The 21332-nt window shown below is 37.3% G+C and overlaps 1 protein-coding gene across 4 annotated transcripts in view; it reads left to right on the top strand.

Annotated features, from left to right (window-relative positions):
- The window catches only part of SCAPER (S-phase cyclin A associated protein in the ER), a 423604-nt gene that overhangs the window by 93283 nt on the left and 308989 nt on the right, over nucleotides 1–21332 (top strand). For all 4 annotated transcript variants that reach the window (XM_010817116.3, XM_010817115.3, XM_059879316.1 and 1 more), the window contains exons 7-9: nucleotides 25–141; nucleotides 5082–5242; nucleotides 20560–20822. In XM_010817116.3, the coding sequence (XP_010815418.2) occupies nucleotides 25–141; nucleotides 5082–5242; nucleotides 20560–20822 (541 nt within the window). The remainder of the gene's footprint in view (nucleotides 1–24; nucleotides 142–5081; nucleotides 5243–20559; nucleotides 20823–21332) is intronic.

Genomic DNA, 21332 nt, shown 5'->3' with positions numbered 1-21332 from the left:
CTTTTGTGTGTCTTGAATTGGCAGACCAACTTCGTTGGCATGGGAAGTAAAGAAGATGTCCCCAGGACGTCATGTGATTCCAAGTCCGTCAACAGATAGAATCAATGTAACATCAAATGCTCGAAGAAGCTTAAATTTTGGGTGAGATGAACTCAAAAAAGGCTACTAAGGCTTACATTATAGTAAATAAATTTTTTGTGGACATTATACTTGTATTATAAAACTTGCATTTCACTATAAATATATCGTTGTATATGTTTTTGTTTATGTTTGAATAAAAAGTTAAAATCCAGGAAGAGTAAAGTTTTAACTTTTAGGAAGTATTTTATGTTCAAACATAGGATCCCAAAGTTAAAACTCAGAAACATATTTCATGCTAAATGATTAGTAGCATGAATTGTCAATTTCACAACAGATGACCTAAATATATCATAAACTGTGTTATATGTCATATGGACAGTAATATATCTTTATACATTATAATCTTATCAACAGTTGTATAATTACTATTTTATGAAGTTGTCTTTTATATCAGATAACAGAAGAGTTATAAGAAGAAATGAGGTTGTATTGTCTTTTGTATTTACCTACGTAGTTATTTACTTTTGGTGGTTTTCTTTATCTCTTCATGTGGATTCAGGTTACTATCTGGTGGCCTATCATTCACCTGGAGCTGTCTTTAATATATCTTATTAGGCAGGTCTGCTGGTAGCAGTTTTTATCAGGTTTTGTTTATCTGAGAATATCTTAATTTATCTTTCAATTTTTTGAAGGATAGTTTTGCTGTACATAGAATTCTTGATTGAGAGTGTTTCTGTTTTAGCACTTTGACTATGTCCTCTCACTGCCTTCTGGCTTCCATGGCTTCTGATGAGAAATAAGGTGTTATTCTTTCATAAGATACCTCAGTTCTCTCTCTTGGTGCTTTCAAGATTCTCTCTTTGTCTTTCGTTTTCAATAGTTTGATTATGATGTATTTAGGAGTTTGTAGAGCTCTTTTAGATTTGTAGATAAGTGTTTTTCATCAAATTTAGTAAGTTTTTGTCCATTATTTCTACAGATACCCTCTCTGTCCCTTTTTCTCTCTCCTCTCCTCTGGAAATCCCACTCATACTGAGATTGTGTTACTCATGATGGTGTTCCACAGTCTTTGAGACTCTGTTCAAATTTCTGCATTCATTTTTCTTTCTGTTTTTTGGGTTCAGTTCAGTCGCTCAGTCGTGTCCGACTCTTTGCGACCCCATGAATTGCAGCATGCCAGGCCTCCCTGTCCATCACCAACTCCTGGACTTCACTCAAACTCACGTCCATCGAGTTGGTGATGCCATCCAGCCATCTCATCCTCTGTTGTCCCCTCCTGCCCCCAATCCCTCCCAGCATCAGAGTCTTTTCCAATGAGTCAGCTCCTCGCATGAGGTGGCCAAAGTACCGGAGTTTCAGCCTCAGCATCAGTCCTTCCAAAGAACACCCAGGGCTGATCTCCTTTAGAATGGACTGGTTGGATCTCCTTGCAGTCCAGGGGACTCTCAAGAGTCTTCTCCAACACCACGATTCAAAAGCATCAATTCTTTGGTGCTCAGCTTTCTTCACAGTCCAACTCTCACATCCATACATGACCACTGGAAAAACCATAGCCTTGGTTAGATAGTCTCAATTTACCTGTTTTTAAATTTGCTAGTTCTTTATTTTGCAAGCTTAATTCTGCTGTTGAGCCCCTCTGGTGAATTTTTCATTTTCATTATTGTACTTTTCAACTCCAGAACACATATGTAATTCTTTTAAAGTATTTATTTGTGTATTTATTTGATTGCGACAGGTCTTAGTTGCAGCACGTGGGATCTTCAGTCTTCATTGTTGCATGTGGGATCTTTAGTTGTGGTGTTTGGAGTCTACTTCCTTGACCAGGGATCAAACCTGAGCCCTGTGAACTGGGAACACAGAATCTAAGTCTCTGTGATTATTTTTCATATTTGATTTAATTTTTATTGATATCCTGTGTTTGATGAAACATTTTTCTCATACTTTATTTTTAGACGTGGTTGTGTTTTGTTCTTAAATATTCTTTGAACATATTTATAATAGCTCATTTAAAGTCTTTGTCTAGTAAGTCCAACGTTCAAGCTTCCTTCAGGACTTGTTTTGGTTGGTTTTCTTTTGTGTGTCTGTGGGTAGGCTATACTTCCTGTTTCTTTGCGTGTCTTATGGCTTTTGTTCAAAATTGGATATTTTAAATAGTATAGTGTGATAGCTCTGGAGATCATATTGCTACACTTTCCAGTATTTGTTGTCACTGTTTAGTGGTGGTGGCTTTGCTACTATTTGTTTGTTTAGTGACTTTCTTGAACTAGTCTTCTGAAGTCTAAGTGAAGTGAAGTGAAGTTGCTCAGTCGTGTCTGACTCTTTGCGACCCCGTGGACTGTAGCCTGCCAGGCTCCTCTGTCCATGGGATTCTCCAGGCAAGAATACTGAAGTGGGTTACCATTTCCTTCTCCAGGGAATCTTCCCGACCCAGGGATCGAACCCAGGTCTCCTGCATTGCAGGCAGACGCTTTAACCTCTGAGCCACCAGGGAAGCCACCTCTATGTTTTTTGTTATTATAGTCACTGAAGTCTCTACTTAGTTATCTTAGTTGCCAGCTAATGATTTGACAGAGATTTCCTTAAATGCCTTGAACCAATAAGTCTCCTAGCTCTTTTCTAGTTTTAGGTGTGATCACCATGTCTTCAGTGCTCTGGAGTTTACAGTTCTAACTTTGCTCTCAATTCCTGCTTCCTCAGAGCCTCAAGGGCAGTCAGAGGTGAGAGATTAGAGCTGTTTCAGACCTTTCCTGAGTTCGCACACAACCCAGCGCATGTGTGTGGTCTTCTTGATTTCCAGGAATGTATTAGAGCTTTTCAAAGCCCCCCAAGGACTTCTCATTCTCCATCGTTGCCTTTTAAGTTAGCCCCTGTTTGCCCAAAATGCCATTGATACCTCTGGCAGCTATGATGTTGTTCGTGGAAGTTATCACTGTTGTTTTCCTTAAATTTCCATAGCAAAATTCACTTTTAAAGATAAATATCTGTTTGGACTCGAGTTCTTTAGAGTGAGTCTTAACATTTGTAGTGTGAGGGTCAGTAAGTAGTTTGCTTGGTCAGTCATCTTTGTTCGGTTAAAACTTACCCTTTCTTCGTGGCTTCTCATTGTTCCTGTCTCCATGTCCATGGTCAGTTTCATCTCCTGTTATTGCTGGGCCTTGCATATATGTATATTATTATTAGATTTTCAGTGTGTTAACGTTTTTAATGTTTATTTTTGTTCTTACACTATGACCTTCTTTAAGGGAAGATGTTTGTCATATTTTCTGTATCCCAAGCACCTAGCATTGTACTCAGCCCTTAGTAAGAGCTCACTAAGTGTTATTCAGTAGAATCAATTTTTTGCTTTAAATGAGATTATTAGATAGTATTGCCCTAGGTGAAGGTTGATGGACTTTGGAGCTGTCACACGAGTGTATGTTCCTCGGTTTTTTGTCTCGTCACAACAAAGATTTGGAGTGATGGACATTAAAGCCCCCTCAGCGTGTCACAGCTCTTGGGTCTTGGATAGACCGTGTTATAGCTCTCAGGTCTCAAACAGACCATGTTATAGCTCTTAGACAAATCAGTGTTACAGTTCAGTCTTACAGCTCTATTTTATTCAGAAGATAGCAGGAAAATCCATCCTCGAGGCTTGAGGGCACGTCGATCTAAAGATGCGAAGAGAAGAGCCCCGCAGCACGTGGGAGAGAGAGAGAGCTAGCTTTGGCTCCTCTTTTTATATGTTTTTTCTCTCTGGGCCTGTCCTATGTAAATTGGCCAGCTAGGAGTGTTGTTTGTTTTACCTGAGGTCCTCACTCCGGTCCTCGGACCTTCCTTTGTTTTATTTTTGCGGGCTTTTCTCTTCCTTGTCTTTTAGCCACCGCCATTTTGGACTCCTTTTCCCTATTCTACCTACCTAACAGAGCCTTATAATAATTGAACTTTAGTGGAGTTGAGGAAAGATATATAAGCAAATAAAAGCAAATGTTTGTATATTCAAGCACCATTTAAAGAGAAATTCCCCTATAATGCATTCCGTTGGTCTGTAGTGCAGAGAGTCTTGTATGGTGCATGGTTTATTTTAACACTGAAATTCTTTAATGCGTAAATAATAAAGTTCTCATATTGATCTTCATGTGTTGTATCATTGAATTAATTGACACCCTTTATTATCATCATAAAATGATAATAAAGCATGCTGAAAAACTGTGGCTTATAGGCTGACTTTAGTGTATATACTCACTTCTCTTCTTATTGGTTGAGTTAAATGCTTTAGACTCTGCAGTTAGTTACCAAACTTGTTTATTTAAGTTGTCTGTATTCTAACTCATAACTTAAATATTAAGTAAACCAGTAAAATATGAGTATAAAATGAATCATTGTTTCTGTGAAAACTAGGATGAGTTTTTGGGAAGCTTTGATAAAGTCAACTGTTAAAGTTTTGCTGTCAAATGAGAAGTGGATAGGACAACTATAAAAGCTTGGAGAGATTATTAAAGTTGGGAAGAATTGTGTTCTTATTTAATAGGTATCACTAAATTATCACTCCATTTCAAAAAACCCAAAATTGGACACTGTCAATGAGGCATCATACTTGAGGTTCATGTAAGAAATAATACATGTGAAAAACCCTGTTTTAATGGTGCCTGTGTTGATATATGGTCAAATTAATGGACATTTATATTATTAATAGATAAGGGTTTTAAATGAAAATAAAACGTTAAGGGTATATGTGCATATTTTTTAAGATTCTCCATTTCACTGAGATTTTCTTTTAAATTGAACTAGTGACAGCTTTTATATTATGTTTGCTCCCATACTATATGTTATGCTGGACTAATGAAGTATTAGTCCAGGATATTTATGAATATATTTGCCTTAAGTTGCTATGATAGTATGTTATCCTGTGTGTGTAGATATACATTCACACATATAATTCATTTAAAATTTAAATATATTAAGTATATATTTTAAATTTTAATGTGTATTTGATTTATTAAATTCAGTCATTTTCTCCATAGGGGTTCATCTGGCACAGTGGCTGCTCCACGTCTGGCTCCCACAGGGGTCAGTTGGGCTGACAAGGTAAAGGCTCATCATACAGGCTCTACTGCTTCTTCAGATGTAGCACCTGCCCCGTCTTGCCCACCAGTGGCAGTGCAGAAGCCTTCCCGCAGAAATGGCAAGTGGTTTTGAGTCAACCTTTTTATGCAGTAGACAAGTGGGTTTACATGGATCTATTTATTTTATTTGAAATTGGTCATAGTAGCATTATATATTTATCTGGATGCATCATTTCTGTGATGTTAATTTGCCTTAGTTAAAATCATAAAATAATCTTAAAAACTATATGAAAACTTAGGAAGATCATTCTAGTCTTGAGTTTGAGAATGATGTCTTTTGTCAATTCATTTATTAAGATCCTTTATAACTCCTTTGACTTAAAGTAGAAAAGAAATACAGTAGTTCATCCTCTACTTTAAAATGTCATGCCAGTACTTCATTAATATTTAAATACTATTTAAATGCATTTCATTAGTATTTTAAGTACTGAAGTAATATCCTGTTTATCTTTACTCATGTATCTGTTTTCCATACCATCAGAATAAATAAAGGTCAAAAATAAATAGAAGGGCCATTATTCTAAAGACCCACCTTTATTTATTCTGTAGGGGTTTTCTACATAAATTCAGGGTGGATTTTTTTAAATTTTCAGCTGCATTAGGTCTTCACTGCTGTGCGTGGGCTTTCTCTAGCCATGGCCAGTTGGGGGTGCTACTCTTCACTGTGGTGTGCAGGCTTCTGGTTGAGGTGACTTCTCTTGTTGCAGAGCACAGGTGCTAGGGTGACGGGCTGCAGTAGTTGTGACCCGTGTGCTCAGTAGTTGTGGCACGTGGGCTTAGTTGCTTCACAGCGTGTGGAATCTTTCTGGACCAGGGATTGAACCGGTGGCCCCTGCATTGCAAGGTGGATTCTTAACCACTGGACCAGCAGGGAAGCCCCAGGGTAGATTTTTTTTTTTTTATACATTTTTAGAGACTTAGATTTTAGAGTGATAGTAAGAAATAATGAATTTGTATTATGAGTTAGAGACAACTTGAGAGTACTGCTTTCTTTTCTCTGTGATGAAAGATCTGTTTGGAGCTTTTTGGTTTGTAAATGTTTTATTGGATATAACAAAGGTAATGCAACATCTTCATTACTGATATTGTGTTGTTTTTCCCATTTTGGTCTCAGTAAGATGTATTGGCTTGTTTCAAATATATGCCTTAATTTTATAGAATATATTGCCCGTGCTTTCTCTATTGAGAAAGTAGAAAACTGAGAGTAGGCATGAGTTCTTTCTTAGGAAAAGGTAGGAAAATGTATAATCGTAAAGCTTAGTGTCTGTATCTTAAAAGGGTCTGAGAGAAATGTATTAAAAAATCAAAACCACAAGGAATTATATTGGGTTGGACAAAAAGTTCATTTGGGTTTTTCTGTAAGATGTTACAGATGTATCATAGTTTTGTTTAAAGCAGTATTTATGAGTGTGACCCATTTGGTTGAAGTGAAATGATTGATCTTAATTATGACTAGACTGAAAAATTATATTGTTAATGTACCAGGGAATTTTGTTTTTGACCACTTTAGTTTTCCATTTTGGGGTTTTGATGCACTGTTGTGCTCTGTGAGCAAGCTCTGGGAGTTGGTGATGGACAGGGAAGCCTGGTGGTGCTATAGTTCATGGAGTCACAAAGAGTTGGACCTGAGCAACTGAAGTGTGCACTGAATTATGGTGTATAACAAGTTTAATTTATAACTGCAGTAGCTGTAATACTCAAGTTTTTAATAATATGCTATAAAATTGGTTTTTGTTAAAGATGACAAAGTGAGCACAGTTACCTTACTCTTTCCCCAAACTCAACTGAAATGATATGGAAGGACTTAAAGAAAAAGAGACAGGAGAAGAGATGATATGAGCAAAATTTGGAAAGTTGGAAAGTAGAAAGGTCAGTGGTGACATTTGAGTAAGCTAGCTGCATCCTCAGCTCCAAGAGTGGGCAAAACTGTCAATGTCAAGTGATCCAATTTGCTCCACATAACTTCCAAAAGATCAAAAATTGGTGTGAGCAGGTATCTTTGGAAGTGAGAGTATAGATAGGGATTATAAGTTAAGAAGAATCTTGAATCTTCCTCAGTTTTTCATGACTCTGAATAGTAGGATGAGAGTAGATGTATCTCACTTACCCTGCAAAATATTGGAGGTTGATTCTCTTGAGAAGGTACAAAAGATAGTATTTGACCCGAGGGATACCAGCTATATTGAAAGATGGGAGTATTGTATTGAAAATAAAGAAGTTAAGTGAAAGACTATTCATAATGTTAAGACTCCTCAATCTTTCTTCCTCTTCAAACCCTCTCCTCCTACTGAACTGTGAGGTTTCCAGATCAAGAGAACCCACACCTAAGTAACTCATCCAGATCTGGTATGCTGCTGCTGATGCTAAGTCACTTCAGTCGTGTCCGACTCTGTGCGACCCCATAGACAGTGCCCACCAGGCTCCCCCATCCATAGGATTCTCCAGGCAAGAATACTGGAGTGGGGTGCCACTGCCTTCTCCACAGATCTGGTGTAGATCATGAGATACCGGTCTCTGAGGCTGATGCTGTAATTGGATGAACGTCTGGTAGTCCTGGAAGACTTTGGCAGTTGGGAGCTAGGCTGTGAATCGGGGCAGGCTGTTGTGACAGTGGGTCTGGACAGTCTCTCTCACCCACGTGCATGCATGCCACCCCACCGTCAGGTAGTAGGATCTGTTTTTCTCCCCAGAAGTCTTTGGTTGGTCCTGTGACTTGATAGGATCAATAGAATGTATCTAGAGTGACATTTAGTAAATTCCCAGCCTAGCTGGTAAAGAGTCCTGGCAGCGTCAGTTTTCTCCTTGTTAGAAGCCAACTGCCCTGTAAAGACAGAGAAGGCGATGGCACCCCACTCCAGTACTCTTGCCTGGAAAATCCCATGGACAGAGGAGCCTGGTAGGCTACAGTCCATGGGGTTGCTAAGAGTCAGACACGACTGAGCGACTTCACTTTGACTTTTCGCTTTCATGAACTGGAGAAGGAAATGGCAACCCACTCCAGTGTTCTTGCCTGGAGAATCCCAGGGACGGGGGAGCCTGGTGGGCTGCCGTCTCTGGGATCTCACAGAGTCGGACACGACTGAAGCGACTTAGCAGCAGCAGCAGCTGCCCTGTAAAGAAGCCCAAGGTAGGCTACTGAATAATGAGAGACCATATGAAGACAAAGTGGCCAGGAGAAGAACTATCTCAGTCAGTAACTAGTATCAAAACTTTTAGGAATGTGGTGAGGCCATCATGAACTCTCTGATTTCACTTGAATCACCCTAGCTGACACCACATGGAGATTAGAAGAGTACCCTGTTATACCTCCCCCACAAAAACTGAGCACTCTTCAGATTCCTGACTCAAAGACTTTGATGGAAATAAGATTAGTATTTTAAGATGTTAAGTTTTATTCATCTTATATAAAAATAGTTAATGAGACTATCCCCTAATTGAATAATATGGGTTATAGAAAGATAAAGGAAGAAGTCATGAAATAATTAAAGAAACTTTTGTTTAACATGAAGATAATAAACTTTTAACTATAAGGGCCATCCATTAACTGTCCAGTATAATGGATGAAAGTAGACTGACATCAAAATTTGTTGGGAAATTTATGAGTAATACAGATGATGAGAGGCTCTAAAAATAGAAAAGAATCAGTTTATATACAAATGACCAAGAATCACAATTGATTCTGAATCAATCAAAAAAAAATCAACTTTTGCTGAATTACTAGAAGCCACAAGAAAATTGAACAATGTCTTCAAAATTCTGGAGGAAGATAATTTCAAAGCTAAAATGCTATGTCCAGCCAAATTATCCATTATATGTGAGAATAGATTTTTCAAGACATTTTCAAACATGCAAGGTCTTAACATTTTTTTTTAACTGCATCGACACTGTTACTACTAGAGGGAAGCCAGCACAGAGAAGAGGCAAAGGTAATACTTCTGTGGTGGTGATCCCAGGATGTTTGCTGTGTGCATGTCTAGGGAGCAACCAATCTAGATTTTTTCATGGTCACAGTGCTCTGTAAGAGAGGAATCCGGAAAGATAAGTGAAATTCTTAAAGCAGCTAATGTGGTTGCACATGTTAGAGGAGATTTAAAATCTTAAAGAGACTTGGTATTGAATTAATTCTAAGTCAGTAGAAAATACTGAGGTTAAATCATGAAGAAAAAAGAAATAGAATGCAGAGAAGAGCATAAGAGGCACATATGTAAATGGAGTCTGTGAAGAGATGGAGTGAATGGGGCAAAAGCAACATTTGAGGAGGTAAATCACTGAAGATTTTCCCAAACTGCAAGACATAAAGTCTTATATTCAAGAAATGCTGTAAACCTCCAAGTAGGAAAAAAACAAAATAAATCTTATCTAGATGCAATATACTACAAATACTAAAAAAACTACTAGAAAATCTTTGCAAGTAATCAGAGTTTTAAAAAAAGACCTTTCAAAGGAGCAACAGTAAACTCATAGCAGATAAAAGCCAGATGAGAGTGGAATGAGATCCTTAAGGTGCTGAAAGAAAATAACTGGCAAGATAGAATTCTACATCCAGCACAAATAACCTTCAAAATGAAGGTGAAATAAAGGTAATTCTAGATAAATAAAAAAATGAGAGAATTTGAAATTAGCAGACTTACACTAAAAGAAATGCTGCAGAATTCTTCAGGTGGCACGTAAATGATCCCAGATAGAAACCCAGAAATACATGAAGGAATGAAGAACCCTGGAAGGAGTAAACATGTAGATAACATTAAATGTGTATTGACTGCATGGAACAATGTCTTGTGGAGCTTGACATGTGTGTAGAATGAAAATTTATGACAATAATTCAAAAGATAGCAGAAAAATGGAGTTTACATTATCTAGTTTCTAGCATTATCTAGGAAGTTACAAAATAATTTGTATTAGATATAAGTCAAGGATGTGTTATAAACTCAAGACAGCAAAAAAGAAGAATAAAAGAATGTTCAACTAATAATCCGTTTGATTAATCCAAAAGAAAACTGGAGAAGAGGAAAAAAGAAACACAAAACGGATAAGACAAAAAACCAAATTGTAGTTATTAGAAGTAAATGCAATTGTATCAGTCCCTACATTAAATATAAATGGTCTAAATACTATATATTCAAAACAAAATCATATATGAAACGAATCGCCAGTCCAGGTTCAATGCGTGATACTGGATGCTTGGGGCTGGTGCACTGAGACGCCCCAGAGGGATGGTATGGGGAGGGAGGAAGGAGGGGGGTTCAGGATGGGGAACACGTGTATACCTGCAGCGGATTCATGTTGATGTGTGGCAAAACCAATACAACATTGTAAAGTAATTAGCCTCCAATTAAAATAAATAAATTTATATTAAAAAATTAAAAAAATAAAAATATGCACTGATTTGCAATCACAAAAAAATTATAAAGCCATATTAAAAATAAACCTGTATTCTACTTATAAGAGATATACCTTCAATATGAAGACATGGAAAAGTCAAAAGAAAAAGACAGGGAAAGATGAAAGATATTCTATACATATCCTATTCAAATCAAAACTAGTATTTTTAGAATAGCCAGACAAAATGGAGTAGACAGGAAGCGTTTTAAAGAGAGATTTCTTTTTTTTTCAGTACTAAAGGGTCATCTCATCAGAAAGATAAAGTAATTCTAAGTTGCTTTAGACATACACATACATATATACATATCTTTAAAACATATAAAGCAAAACCAGGCAGGACTGAAAGGAAAAATTGAAAAAAGTCTATATTTATACTGGGAGATTCTAACATAACTATCTCAACTGATAGTACATATAGATAAAGATCAGTAAATATAAAAATCCAAACAACTTGATTAGTTAACTTTATGTAATTGATGTGTCTGACAAATAGTGCTTTCTCTTTCCCATTCCAATGCTTCAGTCTGGAAAGTTTGTATTGTTATGCATTTTAGTTATTGCACTAATCCTCTGTTCTGTATGTCTAATCCATATTTTCTTGAATATATTAATAACAGCTATTTAGAAATTTTGTGTCTGAGAAGTAAAATGTCTGGACTACCCATAGATTTGTTACTTTGAAAAACATTTTTGGGGAATTTTCAGTTTTTTGTTGTTCATTTATTATTCAATTATTTTATTAGTATGCCACATATTTAATTGAATGTTTAACATTGTGTATTAAAGGTTACAGGGGCTTTTTCTAAAAATGTATTTTTTTTATGGCAATAAGAGAACAAACAGAGCACCTTAATCCTGTCAGGGTTTGCCTTGAAGTTTTATTAAAGTTGATATGTTTTAGTTTTTTCTTGTTCCTTTTGGGGTCTTAACTGAAAACCTGGGGTGTTTGCCAAGACCACTTCATTCCTGAATTCCAGCTTTTGTTTCCTCAGCACCATACAGATGCTACAATATCTGCTTAGCTTGTTAGCACCCCAGCTGCTGTTTTCTTCTGGATTTCTTGGAGTCTTGCCTTGTATATGCAAAGCTTAGCAGTTGTCAGACTTCTTAAGGGAAGATTGAATGCAGACTTCTTTTGGCTTACTCTTCTTCAGTTCCCTGCTCTCCATGCTTATTTTTCCTTGAAGTCCCAGTTGCTTTAGATTTGGTGAACTCCAGCATCTGTCTGAGCTAGATAGGACTGGTGGTTTCTGCAAGGAGTCACTTTGCCTGCACTGTGAATTCCAGCAGTCTTCAGGGAAAATTCTAGGGTGAATGTGGATCTCACATTGTGGCCTCTATTCTCAGGAATTGTAATTCCTCAAATCTTGCCTATATTGGTTGCTTTCCAGTGCCTTTAAACAATTCATTTATGTATTTTGTCTAGCTCTTGTAGTTGTGTTTGACAGGAAGATTAATTTTAATACAGGCTACTTACTTTCTTACGGCTGTAACTGTAAATTGAAATACATATTCAGGCACATGTGGAACATTTACCAAAATTGACACATGCTGAGCCATTAAACGTTTCAACAGCTGTTAGATGATTGAACTCATTCTGTCTGAACACACTGGAATGAAGTTAGAAATTAATTATAAAAAGATAGCTGTGCAATTCTCAGATTTTTATAACTTTGGAATATATTTCTGAAAAGTCCACGAGTCAGGGAAGAAGTCACGATGAAATTAGAAAATATCAGTTGAAAGAAAATGAACATTTAAAAATCCTTGGGTCTGGTTAAAGCTATGCTTTGAGGAAAATTTCTAGCCTCAATTATACCAACTAGAAAGAAGGAAAACCTATAATCCACATTTTGTTCATTTCAAGAAATTAGAAAAGAACAAGTTAGACCCAAGGAATATGGAAAGAAAAGGTTTATAGGAGAGAACACAGAGAAATTAACAAAGGCAAAATGTAGTTATTCAGATAGACTAATAAAATTAACAGATTTCTAGTAATAGCAAGAAAAAGAGGAGACAAAGCCTAGTATCAGGAATGAAACAAGGGTGTTGATAGAGATCCCACAAATATTAAAATTATGACCAATATTATACACTAAATTTAGAAACTTAGAAGAAATTGATAAATAACTTGAAAGATGTAACAAAAATTGCATAGCAAGAATTAGAAAAACTTGAAGGAACTTATAAGTATAAAAGAGAATGTGGGTTAATAATGAAACATTTTTTCATAAAGAAAGTTCTGGGTCACGATGGCTTCACTTGTGAAGTCTTCCAAAGATTTTAGGTAAAGATAGCTTCAATCTTAAAGAAACTCTTCCTCAGAATAAAAGATTATTTTAAAACCTTAATATTAAAACCTAAAAGGATATAACAGTAAAGCAACATTTTATCTTGAACATTGAACAAAATATTAGTGAATTAAATATAGTGATAAATAAAAATGATAACAAATAACAGGATTATCCCAATGCTTTTTAAATTATTAGTTTTATTGACTTGAATTTAATACTACTTTATTAATGACATTTGTGAAAATTCTGGAGTGTAAAAATGGTGGTGTGAAATATAGTTTTGAGCTTTGGGCACATCTCTGAAATTATTTTAAGTATTTAGAAGTTCTCTGATAGTTTAAATAATGATTTACTGTTTTTAAGAAGTATCCTTATTTATGGGAATGATTTTTCGATATAGTTTTTACTGAAGTTTTCATTAAAAATGTAATTTGTCCACAACTAATTTCTTAGTGTTTAATAGACCTATGTTATACATGACCACAGGAAAAACCATAGCCTTGACTAGACAAACCTTTGTTGGCAAAGTAATGTCTCTGCTTTTGAATATGAAGGAGTTATGACCAACCTAGATAGCATATTCAAAAGCAGAGACATTACTTTGCCAACAAAGGTTTGTCTAGTCAAGGCTATGGTTTTTCCTGTAGTCATGTATGGACGTGAGAGTTGAACTGTGAAGAAGGCTGAGTGCCGAAGAATTGATGCTTTTGAACTGTGGTGTTGGAGAAGACTCTTGAGAGTCCCTTGGACTGCAAGGAGATCCAACCAGTCCATTCTAAAGGAGATCAGCCCTGGGATTTCTTTGGAAGGAATGATGCTAAAGCTGAAACTCCAGTACTTCGGCCACCTCATGCGAAGAGTTGACTCATTGGAAAAGACTCTGATGCTGGGAGGGATTGGGGGCAGGAGGAGAAGGGGACCACAGAGGATGAGACGGCTGGATGGCATCACTGACTCGATGGACGTGAGTCTGAGTGAACTCCGGGAGTTGGTGATAGACAGGGAGGCCTGGCGTGCTGCGATTTATGGGATCACAAAGAGTTGGACATGACTGAGCGACTGATCTGATCTGATCTGATAGTTTCTATTTTGATATACTTTTCTTTTGAACTGCTTCATTTATTTTAGGTTTTTTTTTTAATTGTGTGATAATGTTTGTATTGGCCATCTTATTGATTAATGGATTAGGTCCAAGTTTTAAACAGTATTTTTTTCTATAAAGAAGCTTTCAAAAAGGGCTGTTTTTCTTTTTAAAGTAATTAATCATAGTGTTCCTAAGGGTGAGACAGTTAAATTATCTGGAATCAAAAATCTTTTGTTAAACTTAATTTCATAATTTAGTTGTTTTTTTCTTTTTGTATATTTGGTTTTTATGACGTTGATTTTATAATTTTTCTTTATATATACATATATATATATATACTTAAAGTATGGAACAGAGATAAATAAATTTTTAAAGAGTTAAACATGGGTGAAAATTGAATACAACTGGATGGTATATGATTTAAGGTGTTATTAGTAATTTTGCTGGTTATGTTAATGATGTTGTTATATTTTAAAAATTCTATCTTTTAAAGACACATACTGGCTTTCCCTGGTGGCTCAGTGGTAAAAATTCTGCCTGCCAATGTAGGAGACACAGGTTTTGATCCTTGATGGGGAAGATCCCACATGCTGCAGAACAGCTAAGCCTCTGTGTCACGACTGTTGAGCCTGCGATACAGAGCCCATGTGCCTCAGCTATTGAAGCCACATACGCCCTTCTCTTGTGCTGCACAAGAGAAGCCCCTGCAATGAGAAGCCCGCGCACCACAACTAAAGAGTAGCTGTTCACCACAACTGGAGAAAAGCCTGCACAGCACAGAGCCAGCAAAGCCAGAAAGAACAAAATCTGATGTTTTAAAGAAGTATATTAAAGAATAAAAGGACACATACTGAATATTTCCAGGAGAAGTGATGTTTCTAGGATTTCTTTTAAAATATTACAGGGCTTCCCTGGTGGCTCTGTGGTAAAAAAAATCTGCCTTCCAAAGCAAGAGACACAGGTTTGATCCCTGATTTGGGATGGTCCCACATGCTGCGGAGCAACTAAGCCCGTGCGCCACAACTACGGAGCCTGTGCCCTAGGGCCCGGAAGCCACAACTGCTGAACCCGTGGGCAACAGCTGCTGAGGCCGACACCCTAGTGCCCATGCTCCACAACGAGGGGAGCACACCGGTGAGAAGCCCAGGCACCGCAACTGGAGAGCAACCCCTGCTCTCTGCAACTGGAGAAAAGCCTGCACAGCAACGAAGACCTAGAACTGCCAGAAATGGATAAAATTAAAAAAAATATTTCAGAAAAAAACAATAGGGAAGAAGAAATGAAATAAGAGCAGCAGAATGTTGATAATTATTGAAGCTTAATGATTAGAGCGGGGACTTCATACTATTTTCTGTGTACTGTATTTGAAAATCTTGATAATAAAATGTATAATAAATAATAAAATAATGAAAAAATAGTAAAAAGTTTAAGAAAACAAAAAATTTAAGCATGCTTTCCCCTTGCAGATTTCAAAATGCAGATTTTTCAAATAAAAGATAACAGGTTCCATCTAGTCATTATTTTAAAATATAATATAAATGTAGTAACAGTTGCAATATTTAAAAAATAAGGTGAGTTAATATACTAGTCACGAGAATGAGCATTTTTGTAAATATTTTTTTCCTTTGAAATAAAATATCTTCTACATAGTGAATCATGTAATGGCATGGCCTATTGTTGTTCAGTTGCTCGGTCGTGTCCAACTCTTTGTGACCTCATGGACTGTAGCACTGCAGGCTTCCCTGTCCTTCACCGTCTCCCGGAACTTGCTCAGACTCATGTCCATTGAGTTGGTGATGCCATCCAACCATCTCATCCTCTGTCATCCCCTTCTCCTCCTGTCTTCAGTCTTTCCCAACATCAAGGTCTTTTCTAATGAGTCAGCTCTTGGCATCAGGTGGTCAAAGTATTGGAGCTTTAGCTTCAGCATTGGTCCTTCCAGTGAATATTCAGGATTGATTTCCTCTAGGATTGACTAGTTCGATCTCCTTTCAGTCCAAGGGACTCTTGAGAGTCTTCTCCAACACCACAGTTCAAAAAGCATCAATTCCTCGGCATTCAGCTTTTTTTATAATCCAACTCTCACATCCATACATGACCACTGGAAAAACCATAGCTTTGACTAGATGGACTTTTGTTGGCAAAGTAATGTCTCTGCTTTTGAATATGCTATCTAGGTTGGTCATAACTTTCCTTCCAAGGAGTAAGCGTCTTTTAATTTCATGGCTGCAATCACCATCTGAAGTGATTTTGGAGCCCCCCCCCCCCCAAAAAAAATCAGCCACTGTTTCCACTGTTTCCCCATGTATTTCCCATGAAGTGATGGGACCGAATGCCATGATCTTCGTTTTCTGAATGTTGAGCTTTAAGCCAACTTTTTCACTCTCCTCTTTCACTTTCATCAAGAGACTCTTTAGTTCTTCACTTTCTGCCATAAGGGTGGTGTCATCTGCATATCTGAGGTTATTGATATTTCTCCCTGCAATCTTGATTCCAGCTTGTCCTTCTTCCAGTCCAGCGTTTCTCATGATGTACTCTGCATAGAAGTTAAATAAGCAGGGTGACAATATACAGCCTTGACGTCCTCCTTTTCCTATTTGGAACCAGTCTATTGTTCCATTTCCAGTTACAACTGTATGCTTTTGTTTTATTATCTAGTATGCCACTCTGAGTCTTTTGGTTGGAAAATTTGATCCATGTTCTTTTTTTAAAACTTATTTAGTTTCTCTTTAGGGAATTTCCTTTGGTTGTCCTTTAAAGGTTGGTTTGCTAGTGACACATTTGCTTAGTTTTCTTTTCATCTGAGAATGCCTTATTTATTCTTCATTCCTGAAGCATAGTTTCACTGATTATAGAATTTGCGATTGACAATTCTTTCAGTCCTTGAAAGTTGTGCCACTTCCTCTGGGCCTTCAGTGTTTCAGAGGAGAAATTTGCTGTCATTGAAACTGATGTTCTGCTGTAGATAATTTATCTTTTCCCTATGGCTTCTTGTCACCCCTCCATGGCTTTTTTTAAGAATTTTTCTTTGTTTTTTCTTTTCAGAGGTTTCATTATGATGTGTTTTAGCATCAGTTTCTTTGGATTTCTTAGTTCTTTCAGTTTTATATCTTTTTAGTCCCTTTAGTGTTATATCTTTCACTAAGTTTGTAAAGTTTTTATTCGTTCTTTCTTTAAATACTTTTTAAGTCCTACACTCTCCTCTCTTTCTGGGACTCCACTAACACAAATGTTACTTCTTTTGTTGTTGGCATAAAGGTCCTTTGTGCTCCATTTAAGATATTCCCTATGATACCTTTTCAGCAAAATTGGAGACTAACTTTCACCACTTCCTTGGCTGCTACCGGAGGTAGCTCAATTCTTGTCTGTACCCCCACTGACACAACACAGGGGCAGAGTGAGGAGAGGACTGACTCCCGACTTATCTGTGTAAGGTGGAGCGGAATCTTAGCTTCCTGATGGGTCCTGCTGGCATTATCACAAGGTGAAATGGGATCCATGTGCTGAGTAGATGTGTCTTCTACTACTTTATTCTGTAGCGATGATGTTGGTGAGGGTAAAAGCTCAGCTTTCTATATGGGACCTGCCAACACTGGGGGTGGGGAAGATCAGAATATTGACTCATTCTCTGTGTCTTTGATGTTGGATGAAGATAGAGGCTGTGGGTAGGGCGGATCAGTATCTACCAGTTCTGACTCTCACCACCTCATTAAGTCTCACTGCTGCTCAGTTGGTATGAAAGTTCAGTTTCCCACTGACACTAGGGGTGGGGAAAAGTAGAGTGCTGACTAATACAGTTCCTACTGCCTTGTTTAATGTCATTTGGAAGTAGAAACTCAGCTCACTGTTCAACTTTGCTGACACTGTTTTGGTGAGGGAGTTGGACCATCTATTTCTACCACGTGGGCAATGGAAGTTCAACTCTCTACTTACCCCTATTGAAACCATGAAGTGCAAGTTTTCCACTGATGGTTGGCTGAATAGAAGGAGGATTGCCAAAATGATTATTTTCTTTGGTCATTGTTTCCTCTGCCCTTCGGCTTGGCAAAACAAGTTTTGCTGATGCCCGTTTTGTGTGTATCATTTGTTCTTTCTGGGTTGGAGGCCTTTGTACCATCCTGTCATATATAGGAAGCAATTAGGAAACACAGAGAACTCATCACTATGCTGCTTTTAACTCCCAGGGTCACTAGGCAGTCCACCTATCTCTTTCTTTTAAAATCTTCCTGTGCTTATTTTGTGTGTTTTTCCAGAGTTCTTAGTTGTAAGAAGGAAGACCTGGAAATGCAAGTCAGGCTACTCCATCTTGGCCAGAACTAGGTATCTTCATATTAATTTTGACACACTACATTTTAGCCTATAAACTTTTAATAATTATGGCTATTAACTGTATATGTGTATACCTCAGGTTGTGACATTTTGAACCATTGTAGTAGAAGATTCATATTTATTTTGGGCTATTTTGCTCTGTGTCTTTGGACATAGGCCCTCATTTTTTTATGTGTATGGTGAAATACTGAACTAGATCCTTGAGTGTTCATTCAATTAACATTCTATAATCTTATGATCGTTAAAATAGTTTTTTGTTTTTTTTTTTTCCTTTTTTGCTAAGGTAGTGTATACTTTTGGTACTAAGGGGAAAAGTACTTGGACTTTGGAGCTAGGCCTGTGTTTGGATTCTGAAAGATGGAGAGGCAGTTTTTACTTATCCATTAGACCATTGACATCAGAACCAGTTTGCCTGGACTTGCATCTTGGCTTTTACCTTTTGTCTCAGTTTCCTCATTGATAATATGGGAATGATCTTAGGGAAAGATTAAAAGAGTTATATCGAAGGCACTTACAACAGTGGTAGCACATAGTATACATTCAGTTCAGTTCAGTTGCCCAGTCATGTCCGACTCTTTGTGACCTCATGGACTGCAGCACGCCAGGCTTCCCTGTCCATCACCAACTCCCAGAGCTTACTCAAACTCATAACCATTGAGTTGGTGATGCCATCCAACCGTCTCATCCTCTGTTGTCCCCTTCTCCTCCCACCTTCAATCTTTCCCAGCATCAAGGTCTTTTCCAGTGAGTCAGTTCTTCACATCAGGTGGCCAAAGTTTTGGAGTTTTCAGTTTCAGCATCAGTCCTTCCAGTGAATATTCAGGACTGATTTCCTTTATGATGAACTGGTTGGATCTCCTTGTAGTCCAAGGGACTCTCAAGAGTCTTCTCCAACACCACAGTTCAAATGCATCAATCCTTCAGCTCTCAGCTTTCTTTATAGTCCAACTCTCATATCCATACATGACTACTGGAAAAACCATAGCTTTGACTAGACGTTTCTTTATTGGCAAAGTAATGTCTCTGCTTTTTAATATGCTATCTTGGTTGGTCATAGCTTTTCTTCCAAGGAGTAAGCATCTTTTAATTTCATGGCTGCAGTCACCATCTGCAGTGATTTTTTTTAGCCCAAGAAAATAAAGTCTCTCACTGTTTCCATTGTTTCCCCATCTATTTGCCATGAAGTGATGGGACCAGATGCCATGATCTTAGTTTTCTGAGTGTTGAGTTTTAAGTGAACTTTTTCACTCTCCTCTTTCACTTTGATCAAGAGGCTCTTTAGTTCTTTGCTTTCTGCCATGGAAAACTAACCAAACTGATCACATGGACAACAGCCTTGTCTAACTCAGTGAAACTATGAACCATGCCGTGTAGGGCTACCCAAGATAGGTCATGGTGGAGAGTTCTGACAAAACGTGGTCCACTGGAGAAGTGAATGGCAAACCACTTCAGTATTCTTGCCTTGAAAACCCCATGAACAGCATGAAAAGGCAAAAAGATAGGACACTGAAAGATGAACTCCCCAGGTCGGTAGGTACCCAATATGCCACGGGAGATCAGCGGAGAAATAACTCCAGAAAGAGTGAAGAGACGGAGCCAAACTAAAAACAGTATCCAGTTGTGGATGTGACTGGTGATGTAAGTTCAGTCCAATGCGGTAAGAGCAATATTGCATAGGAACCCGGTCTGTGAATCAAGGCGAATTGGAAGTGGTCAAACAGGAGATGGCAAGAGTGAACATTGACATTTTAGGAATCAGTGAACTAAAATGGACTGGAATGGGTGAATTTAACTCAGATGACCATTATATCTACTACTGTGGGTAAGAATCCCTTAGAAGAAATGGAGTAGCCATCATAGTCAACAAAAGAGTCTGAAATGTGGTACTTGGATGCAGTTTCAAAAACAACAGAATGATCTCTCTATATTTCCATGGCAAACCATTCAGTATCACAGTAATCCAAGTCTATGCCCTAACCAGTAATGGTATACATTATATAAATATTGCTTTCTGACTGTGGGGCCTTAGGTCAGTCTTAATCTCAGTTTTATCATTTGTAAGATAAGGATAATTATACCTACCATGAGAGGTCATAGGAATTAGATAATACCACCCCCCCCCCAAACACACACACACACGTGAATACACTTTGCATAGTAATCAGTGTCATGTTTATAGCTTATAGTCAATGAGTATTAGATTGTAAAATATTTTTATTTTATAGGTTTTTGAAAATTTATACCCTCTAAATAATTCTTGATTTATTTTCTTCCCTCAACTGTATAGAACGGAAGGATGCTGAAGGATGGGAAACTGTTCAGAGAGGAAGGCCTGTTCGTTCACGATCAACAGCAGTGATGCCAAAAGCTTCATTACCAACAGAAGCATTAAGATCAAAGGATGACAGTGATAAAGAAAATGTACATCTTTTGCCTGATGAAAGCATACAGAAAAGTGAATTTGTTGGAGATGAACCTTCTAATACTATAGAATCTCAGCCCAAGGACCCAGTACACTCATGTGATCATCCTCTTGCAGAAAGAACCCAGGTAGTACATTCTCAAAATCCTTTAACTGCTTTTTATATGGGATATATATATATATATATATATATATATATATATACACACACATATACATATATATATGTAGGAATGTCTTAATTTTTCTACTTCACTGTTTTACTTTTATTGTGAAAAATTTCAGATCTATAGAAAAGTTGCAAGAATAGAATAATGAACCCTCTAGTACTCTTTTCCTAGATTCACAGATTAACATGTTGCCAGTTTCTTTTCTCTCTTTACTTACGTGTTACATTTGAAAGTAATGTACAAACATCACAGCCATTCACCTTTAAATTCTACAGCATGTATCTCCAAAGAACAGAAAACTCTTTTCTATAACCACACTATAATAATAAAATTCAGGGAATTTGACATTTATATAATATTGTTATCTAAACTTATAGTCTGATTTTCAAAAATTCCAGTTGCCCCAGTAATTTCTTCACAGAAATTTTTTCCCTGATCCACGATGCAGTTTAGAATCATACATTGTAT

The sequence above is a fragment of the Bos taurus genome, chromosome 21 (assembly GCF_002263795.3).
Source record: "Bos taurus isolate L1 Dominette 01449 registration number 42190680 breed Hereford chromosome 21, ARS-UCD2.0, whole genome shotgun sequence".
NCBI classification, from domain to species: Eukaryota; Metazoa; Chordata; class Mammalia; order Artiodactyla; family Bovidae; genus Bos; species Bos taurus.
Note: the sequence above shows the minus strand (reverse complement) of the source record. Positions and strands in the feature narration are given on the sequence as shown.